This window comes from Lemur catta, chromosome 1 (genome assembly GCF_020740605.2).
Source record: "Lemur catta isolate mLemCat1 chromosome 1, mLemCat1.pri, whole genome shotgun sequence".
NCBI classification, from domain to species: domain Eukaryota; kingdom Metazoa; phylum Chordata; class Mammalia; order Primates; family Lemuridae; genus Lemur; species Lemur catta.
This window is the reverse complement of record NC_059128.1, coordinates 128,145,964-128,164,942: the sequence shown is the minus strand read 5'-3', so window position 1 is coordinate 128,164,942 and position 18,979 is coordinate 128,145,964. Positions and strand designations below refer to the sequence as shown.

General features: G+C 44.7%; 1 protein-coding gene across 2 annotated transcripts in view; it reads left to right on the top strand.

Moving 5' to 3' along the window:
- Positions 1–13,752, top strand: part of FAM171A1 (family with sequence similarity 171 member A1) — a 132,953-nt gene extending 119,201 nt beyond the window's left edge. For both annotated transcript variants that reach the window (XM_045534047.1, XM_045534042.1), the window contains exons 6-8: positions 6,657–6,773; positions 10,055–10,169; positions 10,805–13,752. In XM_045534047.1, coding sequence (XP_045390003.1) covers positions 6,657–6,773; positions 10,055–10,169; positions 10,805–12,497 — 1,925 coding nt within the window. In that variant the 3' untranslated portion in view covers positions 12,498–13,752. The remainder of the gene's footprint in view (positions 1–6,656; positions 6,774–10,054; positions 10,170–10,804) is intronic.
- Positions 13,753–18,979: the final 5,227 nt, after the last annotated feature.

Below are 18,979 nucleotides of genomic sequence, written 5' to 3'. Positions count from 1 at the left end.
GGATGTCAAAGACAGTGATCAGCTGGTCAGAGCCTTTGGAGAGGTGACATTTGAGCTGAGACCCTAAAGCCTAACATGGGAATATCTTGGGGGCAGTGGGAGGTCTTAAGCTTGGAACCATTTGGCCAGAGATGCAGTGGCCAGGTCACTAAGCAGCACTTCCCCTCTAAGCAGGGACACAGTGGCACCTGTAGGCATTTGAGTTTGCTGACCCCTGGCCTGTAGTCTGACAAGTGACTAGATTTCTTCTTGAATATATCAGAAATATATCTGAAGTCACTTCAAGCCCAGGCCACCCTGTCGACGCACTGCAGCCACATTGAGGGAAATGGCATCAGGGATTCCTGAAAGAATTGTCACAGACCCACGAAAGAGCAAATAATTGAGAGCATTGCTACTCAAAGTGAGGTCCTCGTGGTGCCCGCAGCAGTGTCACCTGGGAGCTCGTTAGAACTGCCCTCTTGGGCTTTTCCTCCGGACTCACCTGATCAGAATCTGCATCTAATAAGATCCCCAAGCTCTTCAGCAAGCACGGCTTGAGTGCATCCTAACACATCTCTGCAGATGTTTGCAAATTTCTGATTATACTATCCTTCATTTTGAGGATTTTTCTAATGCTAGGGATTAATAGCTGTGCCACGCACAATCCACTTCCCCCTTCCAGTCCCTTCTGACATGTAATTGCATGATGGGTATTGGCTGTTAGTGGTTAATGAACAAAATTTCTCTACAGATGGGGTTAATTAGGTCATATTCTCACACGCCTTTCTGGAAATTTATATATGCCTTTTTGTAAATTCAAAATTCTCTTGTTAAATTTTATTAATGCTATTATGCATCCTAATACTTCTGGCTGTCTATTTAAGGCATAGGCTGTCTCTAAATCTGCCAGAATCTTTATAGTTTCCCATAACTGCTTCTTTCCTGAAACTTATTTCAGTAAGTCTCGTGATAGCTCAGCTAAAGCCTAAAGGAAAAAAAAAAAAATCAGTTGCTTAGATTAAATTTATTTTTAAGAATCTCTTTCTCAAAAACTACCCTAAAAATATCCAGGGAACATGTTGCAGCTGAATTCAGTGTCGTTGTTTTTAATTTCTAATATTCAACATACCTGTGATTTTATGCTGAGTACAGAAGGTCGTTGGTTAGAGTGAGTTGCCCTTAATTTTTATTCTTGTTTAAACTAGTCCTGAAATGTACTTGCCCAGAGCTATTAGAATCCAACCATCTGCACGTAACTCTTGCTCTTCAGTTTGATTGCTTTCAGCAAGAATGATTAGATAATTGACCACCGGGCAAATACTTTGCTGTATAATTAACAAGGAATGTTTACTCCTCACCGACTTCATGGAAAAATAATTCCAGAGAAGGAAACCCAACTATTCAAAGCCATAGACTTTAATTTGGAAGAAAAAAAAAACGCTACTGTACAATATCGTAAATGTAGACATTGTCGCTGTTTCTGCCATACTGATGAACGGTGGTTTAACGGCTGGTGGATTGTTTTATATTTTGATTTTAGTGGGATCCTGTGCCAGTTTTGTTAAAGCATGTAATAAAGTAGACTTAGACCTTGATAATTCTGTATGTGTAGATGGTAGAAAATTATAGTAGATGTTATAGCTTAAGAGAATGCAGAGGAAAGCCCTAAAAAGTCAGTCATCTGGTTTTTAGAGAAATCCAACATATTTAGTGATCTGGAAACGCCCGATGATGATGATGATGATGATGAGTGTTTGCATGGATCTAATAGGTGCACACCTTTGGAGATGCTTGTTCCTCCAGTGAGCTGATTGTCACTGCGTGCAAGTTACTCATCCAGGGCTGTCACAGCCCAGGGAGGAGAAGCAAGATAACAGCAGGTTCCTCTCTCTGAGTTCATACCTGCACTGGCACAGATGACCCCACCTCTCATCCTAAATGTTCCCAGATACTTTACAGTGAAAATTTAGGTGTAGGAATAGAAATGGCTATATGTCACAGTGTGTAGTGTGAAAATAATCACCTTTTCATTGATAGAACTTTTTGAAGTGGATTTTTGAGTGGCTGTGAAATTTCTTCCAGAGTCCCAGGTCATAGACTGAGTAGAACTCACTCCAGCCTCTTGTAGGAAAAAATAACATCTGTTAAAATACATTATCTGTGAGAGGTAGAACGCCCACCCACAAGTGTTTCAATGACAAGGCCGTTTATTGTTCCCATGACAAAAGACATGTGAAGCAGGTGGGTCCAGGATCCCTGCAGTGGCTCATTGACGTCACAGATGACGCCCAGTTCCTCTTCTGTGTCATCTTCAGCTCGCACAGCTAGCAAGTAGCAAAGCTGGAATTTGTGCCCGGGAAGTCATCTGTGTGGTCCATTGACTTTTTATAGTGCTGGGCATTTATCTGCCCAGTGTTCCGAGGTCTGACATGGTGACATGTCTCAGGGTAAAGCAGCGACTTGTGTTCCTATACGTTGGCTAAAGTGCAAGATGTCAACATCAGTGTATATTCTGTTAAAATGTAGGTTTTCACTTTATCAGTTTTCTTTTCAAAATCAATAGTGCTCCTAATACCAGGTTTTTCCGTCTGTTACCAAATGTTGAAAAAGGTAATGTGGCTGCCACAGAGGGGTTTCTGGACAGAATAAATATGCTCAGCAATCTGATCTCTTTAGGTGGTATTCAAATTAGAAATTGTGTTTTGGGTCCTTTTTCTTAAATTTTTGAGCTTACTTTCTTTGATATTTTGCAAATAAAAGCTAATTCCATCATTGCTTGGTAACCCAGCATGGAAGTGGCATCCTTGGTGATTGCTGGAAGACCCCTAAGATCTCACAGGCAAGCAGAAGGCGTATCTTTTCCTGCCTATCCATTAATATGTGTAATAACCATTGTTGTTAAACGTAGCTTCCAAATTAAGAACTCACACCACTTTATGCACAGCGAGCCTTGCCAGCTGAATATGTAACTAACTCCTTTCCAAAACATTAGGATGCTATTTCAACAAACTCTTTTTGTTTTTTTTTTTTTGAGACAGAGTCTCACTCTGTTGCTGGGGCTAGAGTGCTGTGGCGTCAGCCTAGCTCACAGCAACCTCAAATTCCTGGGCTCAAGCGATCCTCTTACCTCAGCCTCCCGAATAGCTGGGACTACAGGTATTCACCACCATGCCCGGCTAATTTTTCTCTATATATTTTTAGTTGTCCATATAATTTTCTTTCTATTTTTTAGTAGAGACGGGGTCTCGCTCTTGCTCAGGCTGGTCTCGAACTCCTGAGCTCAAAGGATCGACCTGCCTCGGCCTCCCAGAGTGCTAGGATTACAGGCGTGAGCCACCGTGTCCAGCCTTCAACAAACTCTATTCTTGAAAAGATCTCTGAATCTTGGACTGGCGCGGTGTCTCACGCCTGTAATCCTAGCACTCTGGGAGGCCGAGGCGGGTGGATCGCTCGAGGTCAGGAGTTCCAGACCAGCCTGAGCAAGAGAGAGACCCCGTCTCTACCAAAAATAGAAATAAATTATATGGCCAACTAAAAATATATATAGAAAAAATTAGCCAGGCATGGTGGCGCATGTCTGTAGTCCCAGCTACTCGGGAGGCTGAGGCAGAAGGATCGCTTGAGCCCAGGAGTTTGAGGTTGCTGTGAGCTAGGCTGACACCACGGCACTCACTCTAGCCCAGGCAACAGAGTGAGACTCTGTCTCAAAAAAAAAAAAAAAAAGATCTCTGAATCTTTCCATTGCAGAAGGTTTAATTTCTAAAGAATGACAATTCAGGCAAAAACTGATTGGAAGGTGTGGTGTTGAAGAAAAACAATGCTGAACTCGGATTCAGAATGTTCGTGTTCCGGATCTGGTTTGTTCTCCCATCTGTCCCACTGCCCACGAATGTTATTGCAGACAGTTGGAATAAGGAAAGTTGTCTGTCTTCCTGGAGCACCCTGCCCTGGGTGGGAAGTTGGGGGGTTGTTGCTGGGACAGGGGTACAGAGCTGATAACGGAAATAAACATGAGGGTAGGTAGAGATATTTATCTATAATTCCCACCTCTGTATTCCCAAGGGCATCAATGTGTTAGAACCCTATTTATTATTTCCTTAAAGCTGTCCAATGCATACTATCTTCGTGATGGGCACACATATAACTTTGACTCAAACTGCACAAAAGCAAATCATGCAACCAAAACATTTGTACCCCCGTAATATTCTGAAATTAAAGAAAAAAAAGAAAGCGAAAATATATTAGAACTTAGCATTCTAGTTGATTATAATCATGGCCCTGGGTTAGCAAGAAAAATCAAAATTGCGTACACTTTTATAAGGCAGGAGTAAAGGACACTTTTTAGAATTTTTATAAATTGGCTTTTCACACATTGCCAAATAAGACTCAAGTCATATAGAAGAGTAACTTCCAGGCCGTGTTCAGTGGGTGTCCTGGGGGTTGCCGTTAGGGGTTGGGGAGGACTTGACCCTCATGCAGAGAAACTTACCTCTTATCTTTTTCATATATTAGTTTCTGCTTAAGATTCCATGAAAGAGAAAAATTCCAAAGGCGTTAAAAACTGTTTGCAAACCAATGATCTAGAAACGTCAGTAATGCAGAATTTCATTCCTTGGTGCTGCCCGAGGTGGGGTAGACTGCAAACCAGTCAGCGGGGCTGTCGTGGGCCAGCATGTCAGTGTGGGAAAGGCACGTGAGCCATGAGCTGGGGGGGGGCGTGGGGGGTAGGGAAGCTCTGGCACAAACCGTGGATCTGAACTGAGCATCCTGGTTCTCGTGCTCGTGTTAGAAACCTTCTGGTTTCTGTTCTCCTTTAACTTGAACCCGGGACCTATGGAGGGGTGACCTAGCCCGGGCCATGGGAGGGTCCCGATGCAGACTCTGCAGATGCCGGCTCTCCCGCCTCCCCCCTGTGTGGGCGGTGGTGGGAGCAGAGAGGCTGCTGGGCAGACATCCCCACAGGCACCTTTCCGCCCACTGCAGCTGACTGTTGCCATGGCAACCAGTCAGGCCTCAAAGTGGTGTTTCTTTCTTGTGGGGTGGGGGTGGGGTGGGGGGAGGGCCACTCTTGCCACCTCCGCGATGTGCGTAGCTGGGAAAGGCAAGCATTTGCAGACCTGGGGGTAAAAGACAATCGTGCATCCCATGGTGACGTTTGGGTCAAGGACAGGCTGCATACACAACAGTGGTCCCATAAGATTATAATTCCGTATTTTTATTATGCCTTTTCTATGTTTAGATATGTTTAGCTACACAAATATTTCTTATACCATGGTGTTATAATTGCCTGTGGTTTTCAGCACAGCAACCTGCTGTCCATGTTTGTAGCCTGGGAGCAATAGGCCATACTGTGCGGCCTAAGTGCATAGTAGGCGTACCACCTAGATTCGTGTAAGGACACTCTGTGATGCTCACAAAGCGACAATGCGTTTCTTGCAATGTGTTCCCATGGTTAAATGACACATGACTGGGTTTGGTGCACAGTTGGTCAGTTTAGGCCTTTAGTGCCGCAGGGTCACCCACAAGTTTGTTTCAGGTGGGGATGACCTTAGGAGCCAGGTGAGCTGTGCAGAGCCCTGTATAGGCAGCGATGTCTCCACGGCGGCGGGTGGGTCAGGACGGGTGCTCTTGCACTTGCCCTTGCCTTCTGCCCACAGCTTCCATCACAGACCTCAGTGCAGGGCTCTCTGTGGGTGAGCAGTTTAGCCCAGCAAAAGGCATTCGTTTTTGGCTGGGAAACCGCCCATCAACCTTGGGCAAGTTAATCTTCTTCAGTGGGTCTGCTCCTCGAAACTTCACAAAGTAAAAATACAATCAGATGCCGAGAAGGCTTGTCCACACTGTCCAGCAGAGGTCAGACAGCCCTAAGTTCTGTTCCTCCTCTGCTTTCTGAAACCGAGAGGCCTCAGAAAAATTTTGCAACTCACCAGTCTTCATTGTCTTCATCCAAAAAGGGAAAACAAGTCCTACTTTGTAGGGTTTTTGTGAGAATTCTAGATAATGAACATAAGACATACTATGACCAGCTAGTACATAGCAGGTGCTCGGTGATGTTAAATACTAAAGTAGTGGCTGAACGATGGAGCATAGACCTTGACCTAGTCGATATTTCCCTGCATCAAAACCAACTGGGAGCTTTTTAAAATACTCACTTAAGCCAGGCTTACTGGGTCAGAATTTGCCAAAATAGGATCAAGGAATCTATATATATATTTTTTTAAACTTCCCTAAGTAATTGTGATACAGGCAGTCTGCAATTTGGGATGGGGAGTTTGCTTATTTGCTCAAGGATGAAGAGCATAAACAGCTGAATTTTCCTCGTCCTTGTCCCCCACCCCCACCAACCCCATCATGCTGCCTTTATTCTACTTCTGAACTCCAAAGGCTTCTTGCTAAAACTATCTGTGTTTGGGAGGAGAGATGTTTGATAAAGTGGTTTAAAAGGAATTCAACTGGGAATGCAAAGTAAAACTACAGTGGCTCACCTTGTCCCTTCAGGAAAGTTGAAAAGAATTTCTGCTCAAAGCTGTGTGTGGTCCCTAGGTGACAGTTTGGCCATCTTGGTCACCTTCTGGGTTATAAAGATGACATTTAAGGTGCCTTTTACAATGGGCTTAAGGCTTCAATAGGAGTTTAACGTGCCTGTCGCTAAAGTTCCTTTCTCAATCCCACAGGAACGTGGCTGAAGAGTGGTCTGGGCCTCGTGCACCAGGAAGGCAGCCAGCCGACGTGGACATACATTGCTCCCCAGCTGGGGTACTGGGTGGCAGCTATGTCCCCTCCCATGCCAGGTAACATGAGGCCAACACTTGCCATGATGCCGATTGATTTGTTTGGTCTTTGGGGGTTCAGGCTAAGTATGCTCTTGAAAATAACTTCAGGGGGAAGATCACATCTTTCTTATTCAAAAATGGCCGGGCGCGGTGGCTCACACCTGTAATCCTAGCCCTCTGGGAGGCTGAGGCGGGTGGATCGCTCGAGGTCAGGAGTTCGAGACCAGCCTGAGTGAGACCCCGTCTCTACTAAAAATAGAAAGAAATTATCTGGCCAACTAAAAATATATATAGAAAAAAAAAATTAGCTGTGCATGGTGGCGCATGCCTGTAGTCCCAGCTACTCGGGAGGCTGAGGCAGAAGGATTGCTTAAGCCCAGGAGTTTGAGGTTGCTGTGAGCTAGGCTGACACCAGGGCACTCACTCTAGCCTGGGCGACAAAGCGAGACTCTGTCTCAAAAAAAAAAATGATCAGAAGTCCGAGAGTGAAGTGATGACAATAAGGTATTTCATGGGGGTGGGGGAGTTCTGGTTGGAACCCTCTCATCTAGGATAAGAATAATGCATGGAAAATAGTCTTGTCTCGTGTCCCTGTTTTGCTCAGACAGCTGCCGTAGGGAATTCTTAATCAAAAGCCCACGGAGGCGGCTAGGACCTCCTCCCTAATTCCTGAAACAGCTGTGGTCTGGTGTGAGCGAACACGTAGGGAAAAGCAGAGGCCCTAGAAGGAAGTCACCACTGGGGGAAAAAAGGTTGGTTTGGTTTGGCATTTCCAAAAGGCCTAAAAGCAAACGAATTGGTTTGTGTCTAAAAGAATATTCACCTCTGTTTAGGATATGTGCATTAACTCATGTCTTTCAGAATGTGGCTAATGGTTTATTTTTTAACCTATCTTACCCCCCAGTGAGTATTCCAGAATTGTTCTTTTTCAAAATAGTCATCTTAGGAGAATTATATTCAGCAATGGCTTTCTTTGCTGAAGGTACCTTTAGAATCCGTATCACTTGGGCTGTTTTCATTAGCAAATCTCTTCATTGGTGGCAAATCTTTATGCTCAGAGGGTGCCTTTGATATTTTCTTCTACATGTCTAAAAGTCATGCATGTCCAAAACGGGTGAATAGAGTAGGTGATTGAGCTGGATCAAAATGTGCTATGAATTAGAAAGTTATCTCTTGTAAATTAACCATGGAGGCAGTTCCACAATGAAAGTTCAAAATATTTTACAAATGGAATTGTCACTTGAATTACTACTTAGACTCCAAAAGTAACTGATTTGTTGGAGGCTGTTCCCAGACAGGTGCTGAAAGATAGGTCACATTGACTTTATGTTCATTTCCACACTGAGAGAATTTAAACTTCACGTCTGTGTTTTAAGAGTCATATTTCCCTTGATGGTCTTGTTTCTGTAGCAATATAAGCATGAACCAGGTATAGAAATGCCTCATTCTCCAAATTTACAATATCTAAAATATGATTGAAGAGGGAGGAAGGAAAAGAAACTCCTTCCTAGCAAAGTAGAAGCTACAAAGTCCATGTATTAAAGGGAACTTTTATTTTAGATATATTTCAAGTAAACTCAGCTACCAGTTTTGCCAGCTTGCAGCAGATTTATACATGCTTTTGTAAGGAGGGAAGCAGGAACTGCCACACGTAGGTCCCCTGGAAGCTTCCTAGCAGGGAAGGAGGAAACACAACGCTATAAAAAGCACGCATAGCACAGCCCCTGACGGTATTTAAAACGGGATGTGGATATTGTCAACCTCACAGCCATCACTTCTGTTAAAACAAATTGCAGTGACGCTGTGCTTTCACGAGCCCAAAACCAAGAAGAAAATAATTAGGGCTTTCTTCCTTAATTCTCTGTTTAAGAAGGAAGTGAAGTACGGCTTTGGGTTTTATAAAGAATTCCACTGACAGAGATTAAGACAGTAACACTTTGAGTACTTAAAGCAACAAGCTGCAGTTACTTGGTAAATGATCTTAAAGTGTGCTCCAAGTTTCTTGGTGACTTCTGACAAGGCTTTGCCCATGTCCATGGAGGCTGTCTTTGTATAAAAAGTTGTTTCCCTGAACAAATCAGGCAGTATAGAGGTGTCAGCTATTTTAACAATTTTTGTTAAGTTTAACCTCGTCTTCCCACTCCATTGAAGGAAATTATATTTGAAAGAGAGTGGGTTATCTCTTGAACTTAAGTAATGTACCGTTTTCAAAAACTGGGGAAGCTTGAGTGTATCTAGCTTTTAAATTAAGAGATTTGTCTCCTTAAGAAGATTTTTTAAGAAATCTACTTCTTGGAAGATGACAAATCAAAAATAAGTGAATGATTGTGATGTTTAGTAATTACAACCATGCTACTCTGAAGTCATGTGAAAACACAGTTTGTTCCTTCCCATATGTTAGAATACCGTCAGGGTACCTGGACGTTGATGATAAATGCCCAAATATTATCATTTGGGGAGGTTGTTGTTGCTGGTATGCTGTCAGTAACATTAGGATAGATTTATGCACTACTGAACATAAGGAGTGTGAATTAAGCTATCTCTTGCTATTCTTAACAATGTGAATTCAAAAGAAAATATTTTTATCTCTGGTAACCTTATCTGTCAGTTCTAAGGAGGTCTGTAGCCATGTAAGGTTAGCTATTTTGCAAAGGCATTGCAGAGGAAGATTATATTTTTAAAGATGGAAACCATCTTAGTCACCCTTGACACCCTGTACTAAGTTGCTGATTAAGTCATAGAAAATTTATCTCGTAGATTTAAACTGATTCATTTAGGCAGATTGTTGCACACAGTAATAATTGACTGCCCAGGAAAAGTGAGACTAAAATCATATGATTTTTTTTTTCTTACAGTATAAAATCCCAGATACTCAGGCCATCTTTCTGAATGTGAGAGTCTCACTCGTAATGTTACCCTGTGTTCATTTTCTTTTATTAAAATAGCATGTATTAGTTGATAAAGCAATAGCAAAAATAAAAATAAAGAGTATGTATTTAGAATGTTGCACATGCTACCAAGAGAGGCTCACTGCCTGGCAAAGCAGGGTCCCTTGACACAACCACATGTCGCATGTGAGTATTCAAAGTGCCACCGGCCACAGAAGCTCCCAGAATAGTCGTGTTCATCATCGAATAAAGTGATGGTAGAACCGCGAGCGCATCATCCCAAGGGTGTTTCCCGCTGGCCACGCTCGTGACCCAGCCAGGGAAAGTGAGATGTTACATGCCCGATGCATGATCCCTCGTTTTATTTTCAAGGTATTCAAAAATCTAAAATGCCATTTTCTGACCTTCTAGGTCCCGTTGTAACACAGGACATTACCACGTATCACACGGTGTTTCTTTTGGCCATTTTGGGAGGAATGGCTTTCATCCTTTTGGTTTTGCTGTGTCTGCTGCTGTATTATTGCAGGTAAAGTGCTACCATTTTGGCAATATCTCTTTGAATCTAGACTTTCTTGTGCAATTGATATTTTGGAAGCCTTGTTATGGAGGGGTGTTTTTTTCTTTCGTTTTTCTAAATCGAGGTACTTTTTCTTCTTGTGGAAACGTACCTGAGAACTCAAATGTGTGATCTAATGAACAAATGAACAAACAGAATGTGCAAGGCATGCTGTGGCTGATGTTGCTTAGAAGCGGAGTTATTTTTTAAAAAGTTTAATAATTGTCATATATGATTAGATTCATTCAGAGTCTTCCTAAATGCTGGTTACGAGATGATAGTCTCAAGGGCAAAGCAGAACTATTCTTATTTTGATGCCATGTCTGTTTAGTTTGCAAGAATGTTTATTGTCAACTCTTGGGTAGTGGCCCCTTTCGAATTAATAACTTGGCTTATAAAAACCTGAAGATGAAATCCCAAGATTCTGCTGCTCTGGGTTAAAATAAGGATAGCGTGTGGGGTGAGCTGGCTTCAGGCCGTCAATTTAGTTATTTTATTTCTCCCCGTGGAAATTGAGAATTAGGATTTTTTATGGACAACTTGAAACTCTTCCACCATGAGAATCTCTGATCTTTGGGTGTGAATTGTGTGTCTCTTGGTCACAGGAGGAAGTGCTTGAAACCCCGTCAACACCACAGAAAACTGCAGCTCCCCGCAGCCCTCGAGAGTTCCAAAAGAGATCAGTCCACTTCCATGTCGCACATCAATTTGCTGTTTTCCCGTCGGGCATCAGAATTCCCCGGGCCACTGTCTGTCACCGGCCACGGCCGCCCCGAGGCCCCAGGCGCAAAGGAGTTGACGAGCGGAGTGCATTTAGAGATGATGTCCCCCAGCGCAGAGGGGGACCTGCACACACCCATGCTGAAGCTGTCCTACAGCACCTCACAAGAGTTCAGCTCTCGGGAGGAGCTCCTCTCTCATAAGGAAGAAGATAAAAGTCAAATCTCCTTTGATAACTTGACGCCGAGCGGGACGCTGGGGAAAGACTACCATAAGTCCGTGGAGATTTTTCCCCTAAAGGCAAGAAAGTCTGCAGACAGGGAAGGCTACGAGTCCCCTGGCAACGATGACTACAGGGGCAGTTACAACGCTGTGCTGTCATCACAGCCTTTGTTTGACAAGCAGGACAGAGAAGATCCGACGTCGGCGGGAAGTAAACTCACCATCCAAGAGCATCTGTATCCCGCGCCTTCCTCTCCCGAGAAGGAACAGCTGCTGGACCGCAGACCGACTGAATGTATGATGTCGCGGTCAGTAGATCACCTGGAGAGACCCACGTCTTTCCCGAGGCCAGGCCAGCTGATCTGCTGCAGTTCTGTGGACCAGGTCAATGACAGCGTTTACAGGAAAGTGCTACCCGCCTTGGTCATCCCCGCCCATTATATGAAACTCCCAGGGGACCATTCCTATGTCAGCCAGCCCCTTGTGGTCCCAGCCGACCAGCAGCTTGAAATAGAAAGACTCCAGGCCGAGCTCGCCAACCCCCACGCGGGGATCTTCCCGCACCCGTCGGGGCAGATGCAGCCCCAGCCCCTGTCGTCCCAGGCCATCTCGCAGCAGCACTTGCAGGACGTGGGCACGCGGGAGTGGAGCCCCCAGACTGCGTCCATGTCCGAGTCCCTCTCCATCCCGGCGTCCCTGAACGACGCGGCTTTGGCCCAGATGAACAGCGAGGTGCAGCTCCTGACGGAAAAGGCACTGATGGAACTTGGGGGTGGGAAGCCGCTGCCACACCCCCGGGCGTGGTTTGTGTCCCTGGACGGCAGGTCCAACGCTCACGTTAGACATTCGTACATTGATCTCCAAAGAGCTGGAAGGAACGGAAGCAATGACGCCAGTCTGGACTCTGGTGTGGATATGAATGAACCAAAATCTGCCCGGAAGGGAAGGGGAGACCCTTTGTCTCTGCAGCAGAGCCACCCCGCTGTCCAGGAGCACCAGCAGAAAGAGCCCAGAGCCCCCGACAGCACAGCCTACACGCAGCTCGTGTACCTGGACGACATGGACCAGAGCAGCAGCGAGTGCGGGACCACGGTCTGCACCCCCGAGGACAGTGCCCTGCGGTGCTTGCTGGAAGGGGCCAGTCGGAGGAGTGGTGGCCAGCTGCCCAGCCTGCAGGAGGAGACAACCAAACGGACTGCAGACGTCCCTGCGGAGCCACCAGCCGGTCCCCACCAGAGAAGATCTGCTCACGAGGAAGACGAAGACGAAGACGACGACGATGACCAAGGAGAAGACAAGAAAAGCCCCTGGCAAAAACGGGAGGAGAGACCCCTGATGGCATTTAACATTAAATGAGCTGTCACGGAGCCACCTGCCTGTGGGATATAAAATTGCCAAATATCCTTTCTTCCGGAAGCGCGTACCTGTTCGTGGAGGACATCGACCAGCGGCCACCGTGGGAAGTGGACATTCCCTGCATTGCTGTTGGCTGTGTACGTGTTAGAGCGGAATTCCGGCTATTTCTCAGAATAGAGGATGACTCTGGTGGACGCCAGCCCTCCAGGGAGGCGGCCAAGAGCAGCGTCCCGTTGTCCACGGACTTGACGTGTCCACCTCCGGGGACGCTGAGAAAACCGCACGCGTGATGTCGCTACACTCCAACGATCACCTCAGTTCTCCCTCAGATTCTGGAAACAGATGAAACTCTTTCTTGCATTGCTTGAATCAATTTTATCCCAATAATGCTACTGTGAAGCTATTATTGAGAAATTCACTGGGCACTTAGTGTCTCGAGGAATGCGGTATCTCAAAGGAAAGCTATGCATTGCTGCTTCGTTGCTTAGATCTTGCTTTGGTTAGGTTTTGTTTTGGGGTTTTTTTTCTCTTTCTTTCTCTTTTTTTTTTTTTTTCAAATACAATTTGGTTGTAAAAATTCCATTCCTGTGTTTTAATGTGTTCTCCTTCTCAGTGGTTTATTTCACTGTTTCCCTTCGGGAACTCCTGAGTGTCATCTCGTAACATCCAAGCCTTTTAAATGAAATCGTATTGAGGTTTTTTTTTTATCAGCTAAGAGTCCTTCAATTCTGGTCCCATTAACTCCAAGTGCCTTTTTTACAGTGACAACAGACAGTCCCTCGCTTTTGTTGTTTTTCTGAACCCCCTTTAACTGAACTGCCTGGATTTTATAAAGTTACTCAATGATAATCCCTTTCTTTAAACTGCATGCGGCCAAGTGCCATGGGGCCCAGCATCCTCCTCTCAACGCAGTGTACTCTCTAGTTATCATGTGTAACATGGATTCTGTTTAGCTAAGATAGACTAGAGGACACTTTAGAGATGCCCTTCCCCACCCTGTCCCTTTGGCCTCTACCCACCATTATGGTTTTATTGGCTGTTTGTATATATACGGTGACGTATTAACTCTGGAATCCTATGGGCTGATCTTGTTCACCAAACATGGGAGTACGGACTGAGCAAGTGGGCTAAATGTGACTATTAAAAAAAAAAAAATCTTATGTACTATCCAAAAGTGCCAGAATGACCCTTCTGTGCATTCTCTTTAAAGAGCTGCTTGGTTATCCAAAAATGAAAATTCAAAATAAACTCTGAAGAATAAAAAAAAATTACTGTTTTTGTGGTCCTTTGAATTCACTCTGAGCCATTTCCTCTTTCAAAATTGTTAATAAGACTTTGTCACTCATTCCTTGGCAGTCTGAAATGCAGTCGTCGGACTTGTATTTCAAGACCACCACATAGACCCCTGGGAATTTCCACTGTGGTTAAAATCCTTAAAATCCATCTTTATCTTTAGTGTCATTCAAAAACACAAAGTAACATTTGATTATTCAGGATAGGAGAGATGTCTGCACTTTACAAGAAACTGATGTTTTATGTTCAGTATTGATCCATCTTGCAAGAGCTTCAAGAAGATATTGTTAGAATGGCCAGAATCATCCCAGATGTGTAAAACTATTCATCAGAATCATTAATGGGGGTGTCGGAACATAGGACAGAGTGGCAGAAATGAATTAAGCCGGCTATGTTTACAGTCAATGGCTTCCCTACAGAATCTTTATTTGTGAATCTCGTGCAGGCAGAAAACTAATCAAGGTGGTTTTTATTATTTTCATTCTCAAATGGTGATTTTTAGTATTTGGCTTTTTAAGGGGGAAAATGGTTGACAGAGTCCCCACCAGTGGGACAGCTAGACAGATGGGAGCCTGGGAGTTTAACAAGTGAGGTCCCCTTTGCTCAGGAGTGAGCATTCGCACCACCAGACGGCAGGTGCACCCTTGCAGACTTCGCTGAGACCCTCGGAGGAGTCACTGGTCAACCCCCCTCAAAAGAAAAAGTAAGTTGTCCCTCCAGGAATACCCAGGGCCCCAGACCTAGGTGACAGGGTGTTGGGGGCAGACACTGGAAGACCTCTCTGCTGTCATTGATCTAGCTCTTTGCAGCCCTGCCCAAGGTTGCCACCAATGGAATCACCTCCCTCAAGCATCCGTTTCCAGAAGAGCCTTGCTTAATGCATATTCCCTGTGCAAAGCAGGTGACATATAAACTGTGAATGCTGGCCTTGAGAGATCTGGCTGGAAGATGGGGTGGGGTGCGGGAGGTGGGGTGCTTTCCTGACTGCTCCCCATTAGGTGGGACCTACCTTTGCAGATCACGATGATGGACAGTATTGAGCAGCCAGCAGCGATCACAGCACACCATGTGCCTAACAAGATAAGGCAGGTGGGTTTGCCAAAGGGGAAGAGGGTCTACCAAAGATGAAGTTTAACTCGTTTTATAGTTATCCAAAATGGGGCTCAGAGGTTAACATTTTTTCTTCAGGGTGCTAGCACTGATCACCAGGCTAGAATTCTCTGGACACAGCACCATGACTGCAGACTTCAAACATTTATCTTCTCTCTAGCCTGGGAAGGGTTGGGAGGGTAATATGTCAGCAGTATTCCAAATCAGTGGTACTGTCTGAAGGACCAGAGCCATCAAAGGCATCTTGCTCACGCCCCCTAGTGGTGAGTTTTCGCCTGCCTGTAAAGGACCGTGTTTGGTACAGGCAGTTCCCCCGGGTTACACCGGGAAGGCTGGGTGAGTGTGCGCTGGGATGAGTCAACCACTGGTTCTGTCCTCCAAGTGAGGTGGCCGAGGAGATGGGGACTGAAATTTATAGAGTCCCTACCTGGAAACAATGTATTGGGAAAATTATGCATTCAATTCTCACTATCATGCAAGGAAGGAATGTTTATTCTTCTTTGTTTTACACCTAGCTAAATTGAGGTTTGGTGGTTAAGTAATTGAGGTCACTCAGCTACAAGGAGTGGTGTGCTGCTTAACCAACCAGCTACCTGGAAATGAATGCATTTAAATTTTAAGTGTTCCCAGTAAAGGATGCATGGGACACAGCTTAGTAATACTACCTAATTCGGTGCTGTAAATTCCCTTTGACAATTGATTCTCAAAGAATGCTTGCTTTGATTTTCATTACAGCCAACCTGTTGTTGCAATTGACAAAAGAGTGCATTTCTCAGGTTTGGTGCAGTCATGTATGCCTGTAATCATAGCACTTTGGGAGTCCGAGGTGGGAAGATCACTTGAAGCTGGGAGTTCAAGACCAGTCTGGGCAATAGCAAGACCCCATCTCTACAAAAAATACAAAAATTAGCCAGCCATGGTGGCCGGGCCTATGGCGGTAAGATGACTCACACGTCAGGGCTGGTCCACCAGATGCTCACCGGGCACCATTCTGTGAACAGGAGGGAATGTTGGGGGGCGCTGGCGCTCATTCCCGCTTAGCCTCTGGCTTGCGCCATGCCATTGCAGTAAGTGATAAAGACCTGAGCATCACCTTCAGTGGGCTTGCTGTCCTCACTGTCCCCCTCAACCCCTGCCAGTGAGCCGCCTCCAGCTCAGCTCTAGAAACCAGTAAAAACGGGGTATCTGTTCACATTAAACTATGCAAGACACGTTACATCTCAGACATCTGGGGACATGCTTGTGCTTGCAAAGGTAAATAAACTGCAATATGTACTTCTAGAAGTGTTTAACCTGACTGCTATGGAAGTAGATGAATATTTTCATCATAAAGTCCTACAAAATTCATACTATGCAACTATTACACTCATAAATCATCATGACAAAACAACAAATTCTCATGTTGCTGCAGTTTAGATGTTCTCTGCTCTATAAATGAGAACTAAGGAGCACTCTTGACTTCCCTGGCTTTGAATGAATAGCGTTTTCCCATGACAGATGCAGAGAGGTACATAAGCATCCTGAATTCGGTGAACAGGCATCGAAATCATTCTCTCAGTTCACAGGAGACAGTCTCTGCCCTTGACATTAAGGACGGAGTGAAAACAAAGGTTTTCATCAGAGCTGAGATGCAGAAACTGATTAGCAGAAAGTGAGTTTTTTAATTAATTTATTTGTCCTTTAAATCCCGTGTTTGTGTTCCATTTAATTGCTTTTAATAAGCCTTCTCTTCCTCCTCTTTTTCTTAACGAAATCAGCTTCTTTATATCTTCTGAGCCCTTAATCTACACACTTTGGCAAGTATATCTATAAACTTGCATAAGGACAAATTCGTTTGTGACTGACGCTATGACTGCCGGTTCCCTTGTCATATACCAGTAACATACGCCCCAAACCGGAAAATAAACATACAGCCAACTCCCCTCAGCCAGGCATCTTGAGGCGTCAATCACAGCTCTCATTTTAGAATAGGTGCCTTCTCTGCTGAGACCAAGCCCAGGGCAACTTAACCATAAGCCAGAGGTAAATAGATAAGGCTAAAAGGGTCTGCAGCGACTGGAGGGCGAGGCTAGGAACGTCCAAAGAGGCTTGGATTCAGCTTAGAAAGTTGAGTCAGATTGTTTTCAGAGAAAAAGGAGGAGAGGAGAGAACAGAAATCCAGGGTAGAATGAAGTCATCTTCCAATCTTTTTTTTTTTAATTTCAGAATATTACGGGTGTACAAATGCTTTGGTTACATATATTGCCTTTGCACCATGCAAGCCAGAGCTACAAGCATGCCCAACCCCCAGTGCACTGTACCCATTAGGAGTGAATTTACCCATCCCCTCCTCCCCACTCCCACCTGCCTGATGCCATATGAATGTTACTTCCATATGTGCACGTAAGTGTTGGTCAATTAGTACCAATTTGATGGTGAGTACATGTGGTGCTTGTTTTTCCATTCTTGTGATACTTCACTTAGTAGAATGGGCTCCAGCTCCATCCAGGATAATACAAGAGGTATTAGTTCATTATTTTTTATGCCTGAGTAGTACTCCATGGTATACATACACCACGTTTTATTAATCCACTCATGTATTGATGGGCACTTGGGTGGTTTCCACATCTTTGCAATTGTGAATTGTGCTGCTTAAACCTAAGGCATGCAACCATGAGAATTCTAGAAGAAAATGTTGGAAAAACTCTTATAGACATCTTCTAGTTTTATCTGCCAGCATTCCACTGTCCGATTCCCAATTTGGATTTCCTCGAATGTCTGTTTTCTGTGCCTACAACTCTAGATAGATGGACCTACAAGACGCAGAGCTGAGCTGTCCCCAATGTAACATCTTCATTGTTTCAGCCCAACTTTATTCCAACTGAGTAATTTTGTAAAAAAATTTTATCTTTGGGAACATTAGCTGTCAGATGACGGCATCACTTGCATAAATCAGCATCTCTTGATTTGCGGGAATACTATAGTAACAATAGTGGTTCTTTTTTTTTTTTTTTTTCACTTGAGAATAACCTTTAGAATAATTTAAAAAATGCCTTGCTGTGAGTCAACGCTTTTCCTCCCTCTGTCCTCTGAGGCCTGTGACATTGACCTGCTGAAGGAAATCAGGATGCCAGAAATCCCTGGGGGATTGAGTCACACCTTGCTCAGGGACGTTATTCACAAGGAGGATTATCCGTTATCTGTTTCCTTTGATAAAGTCACTCCCATTGTTTCAATATGTGGGTCCATAGATAAAATCATACCGTTACACTTCCGTTAGGATTCATACCACTGCTATGCTGACAGTCGAGATGATGACACAGTGGTGACTCTATTGCGATGCCTTCATTCCAAATACTACCGAGCCCCAGTAGAAAGATGCGAAGTTGTTTATAGGGAACTCTTGGGAACAGGGATCAGGGGTCCCCAACCTAGGATGAGTTGTATAATTATTTTATTATATATTACAATGCAATAATAGAAATAAACAGCACAATAAATGCAGTGCACTTGAATCATCCCGAAACCATCCCCCCTCGCCCCCAGTCCATGCAAAAATTGTCTTCCATGAAAACAATCCCTGGTGCCAAAAATGTTGGGGACCGCTGCTGTAGGTTATGGGAGTCCTGTAACCAACAAGTCCTGCGGCTGCGGCATTTGCTTGTGCGGAAGGTTTTCTGACCACTGCACCAGGGGGGCTGCCGAGATGCAAGAGGAGTGGGCTCCTTGCCGTGGAGAGACAGGCTATCGTCGTTGGTTCTAATAAAATTTTGCCAAGGAGGCCGGGTGCGATGGCTCACACCTGTAATCCTAGCACTCTGGGAGGCCGAGGTGGGCAGATTGTTTGAGCTAAGGAGTTCGAGACCAGCCTGAGCAAGAGCGAGACCCCATCTCTGCTAAAAAAAACAGAAAGAAATTAGCTGGACAACTAAAAATATATATAGAAAAAATTAGCCGGGCATGGTGGCGCCAGCTACTCAGGAGGCTGAGGCAGGAGGATCATTTGAGCCCAAGAATTTGAGGTTGCTGTGAGCTAGGCTGACGCCACGGCACTCACTCTAGCCCGGGCAACAGAGTGAGACTCTGTCTCAAAAAAAAAA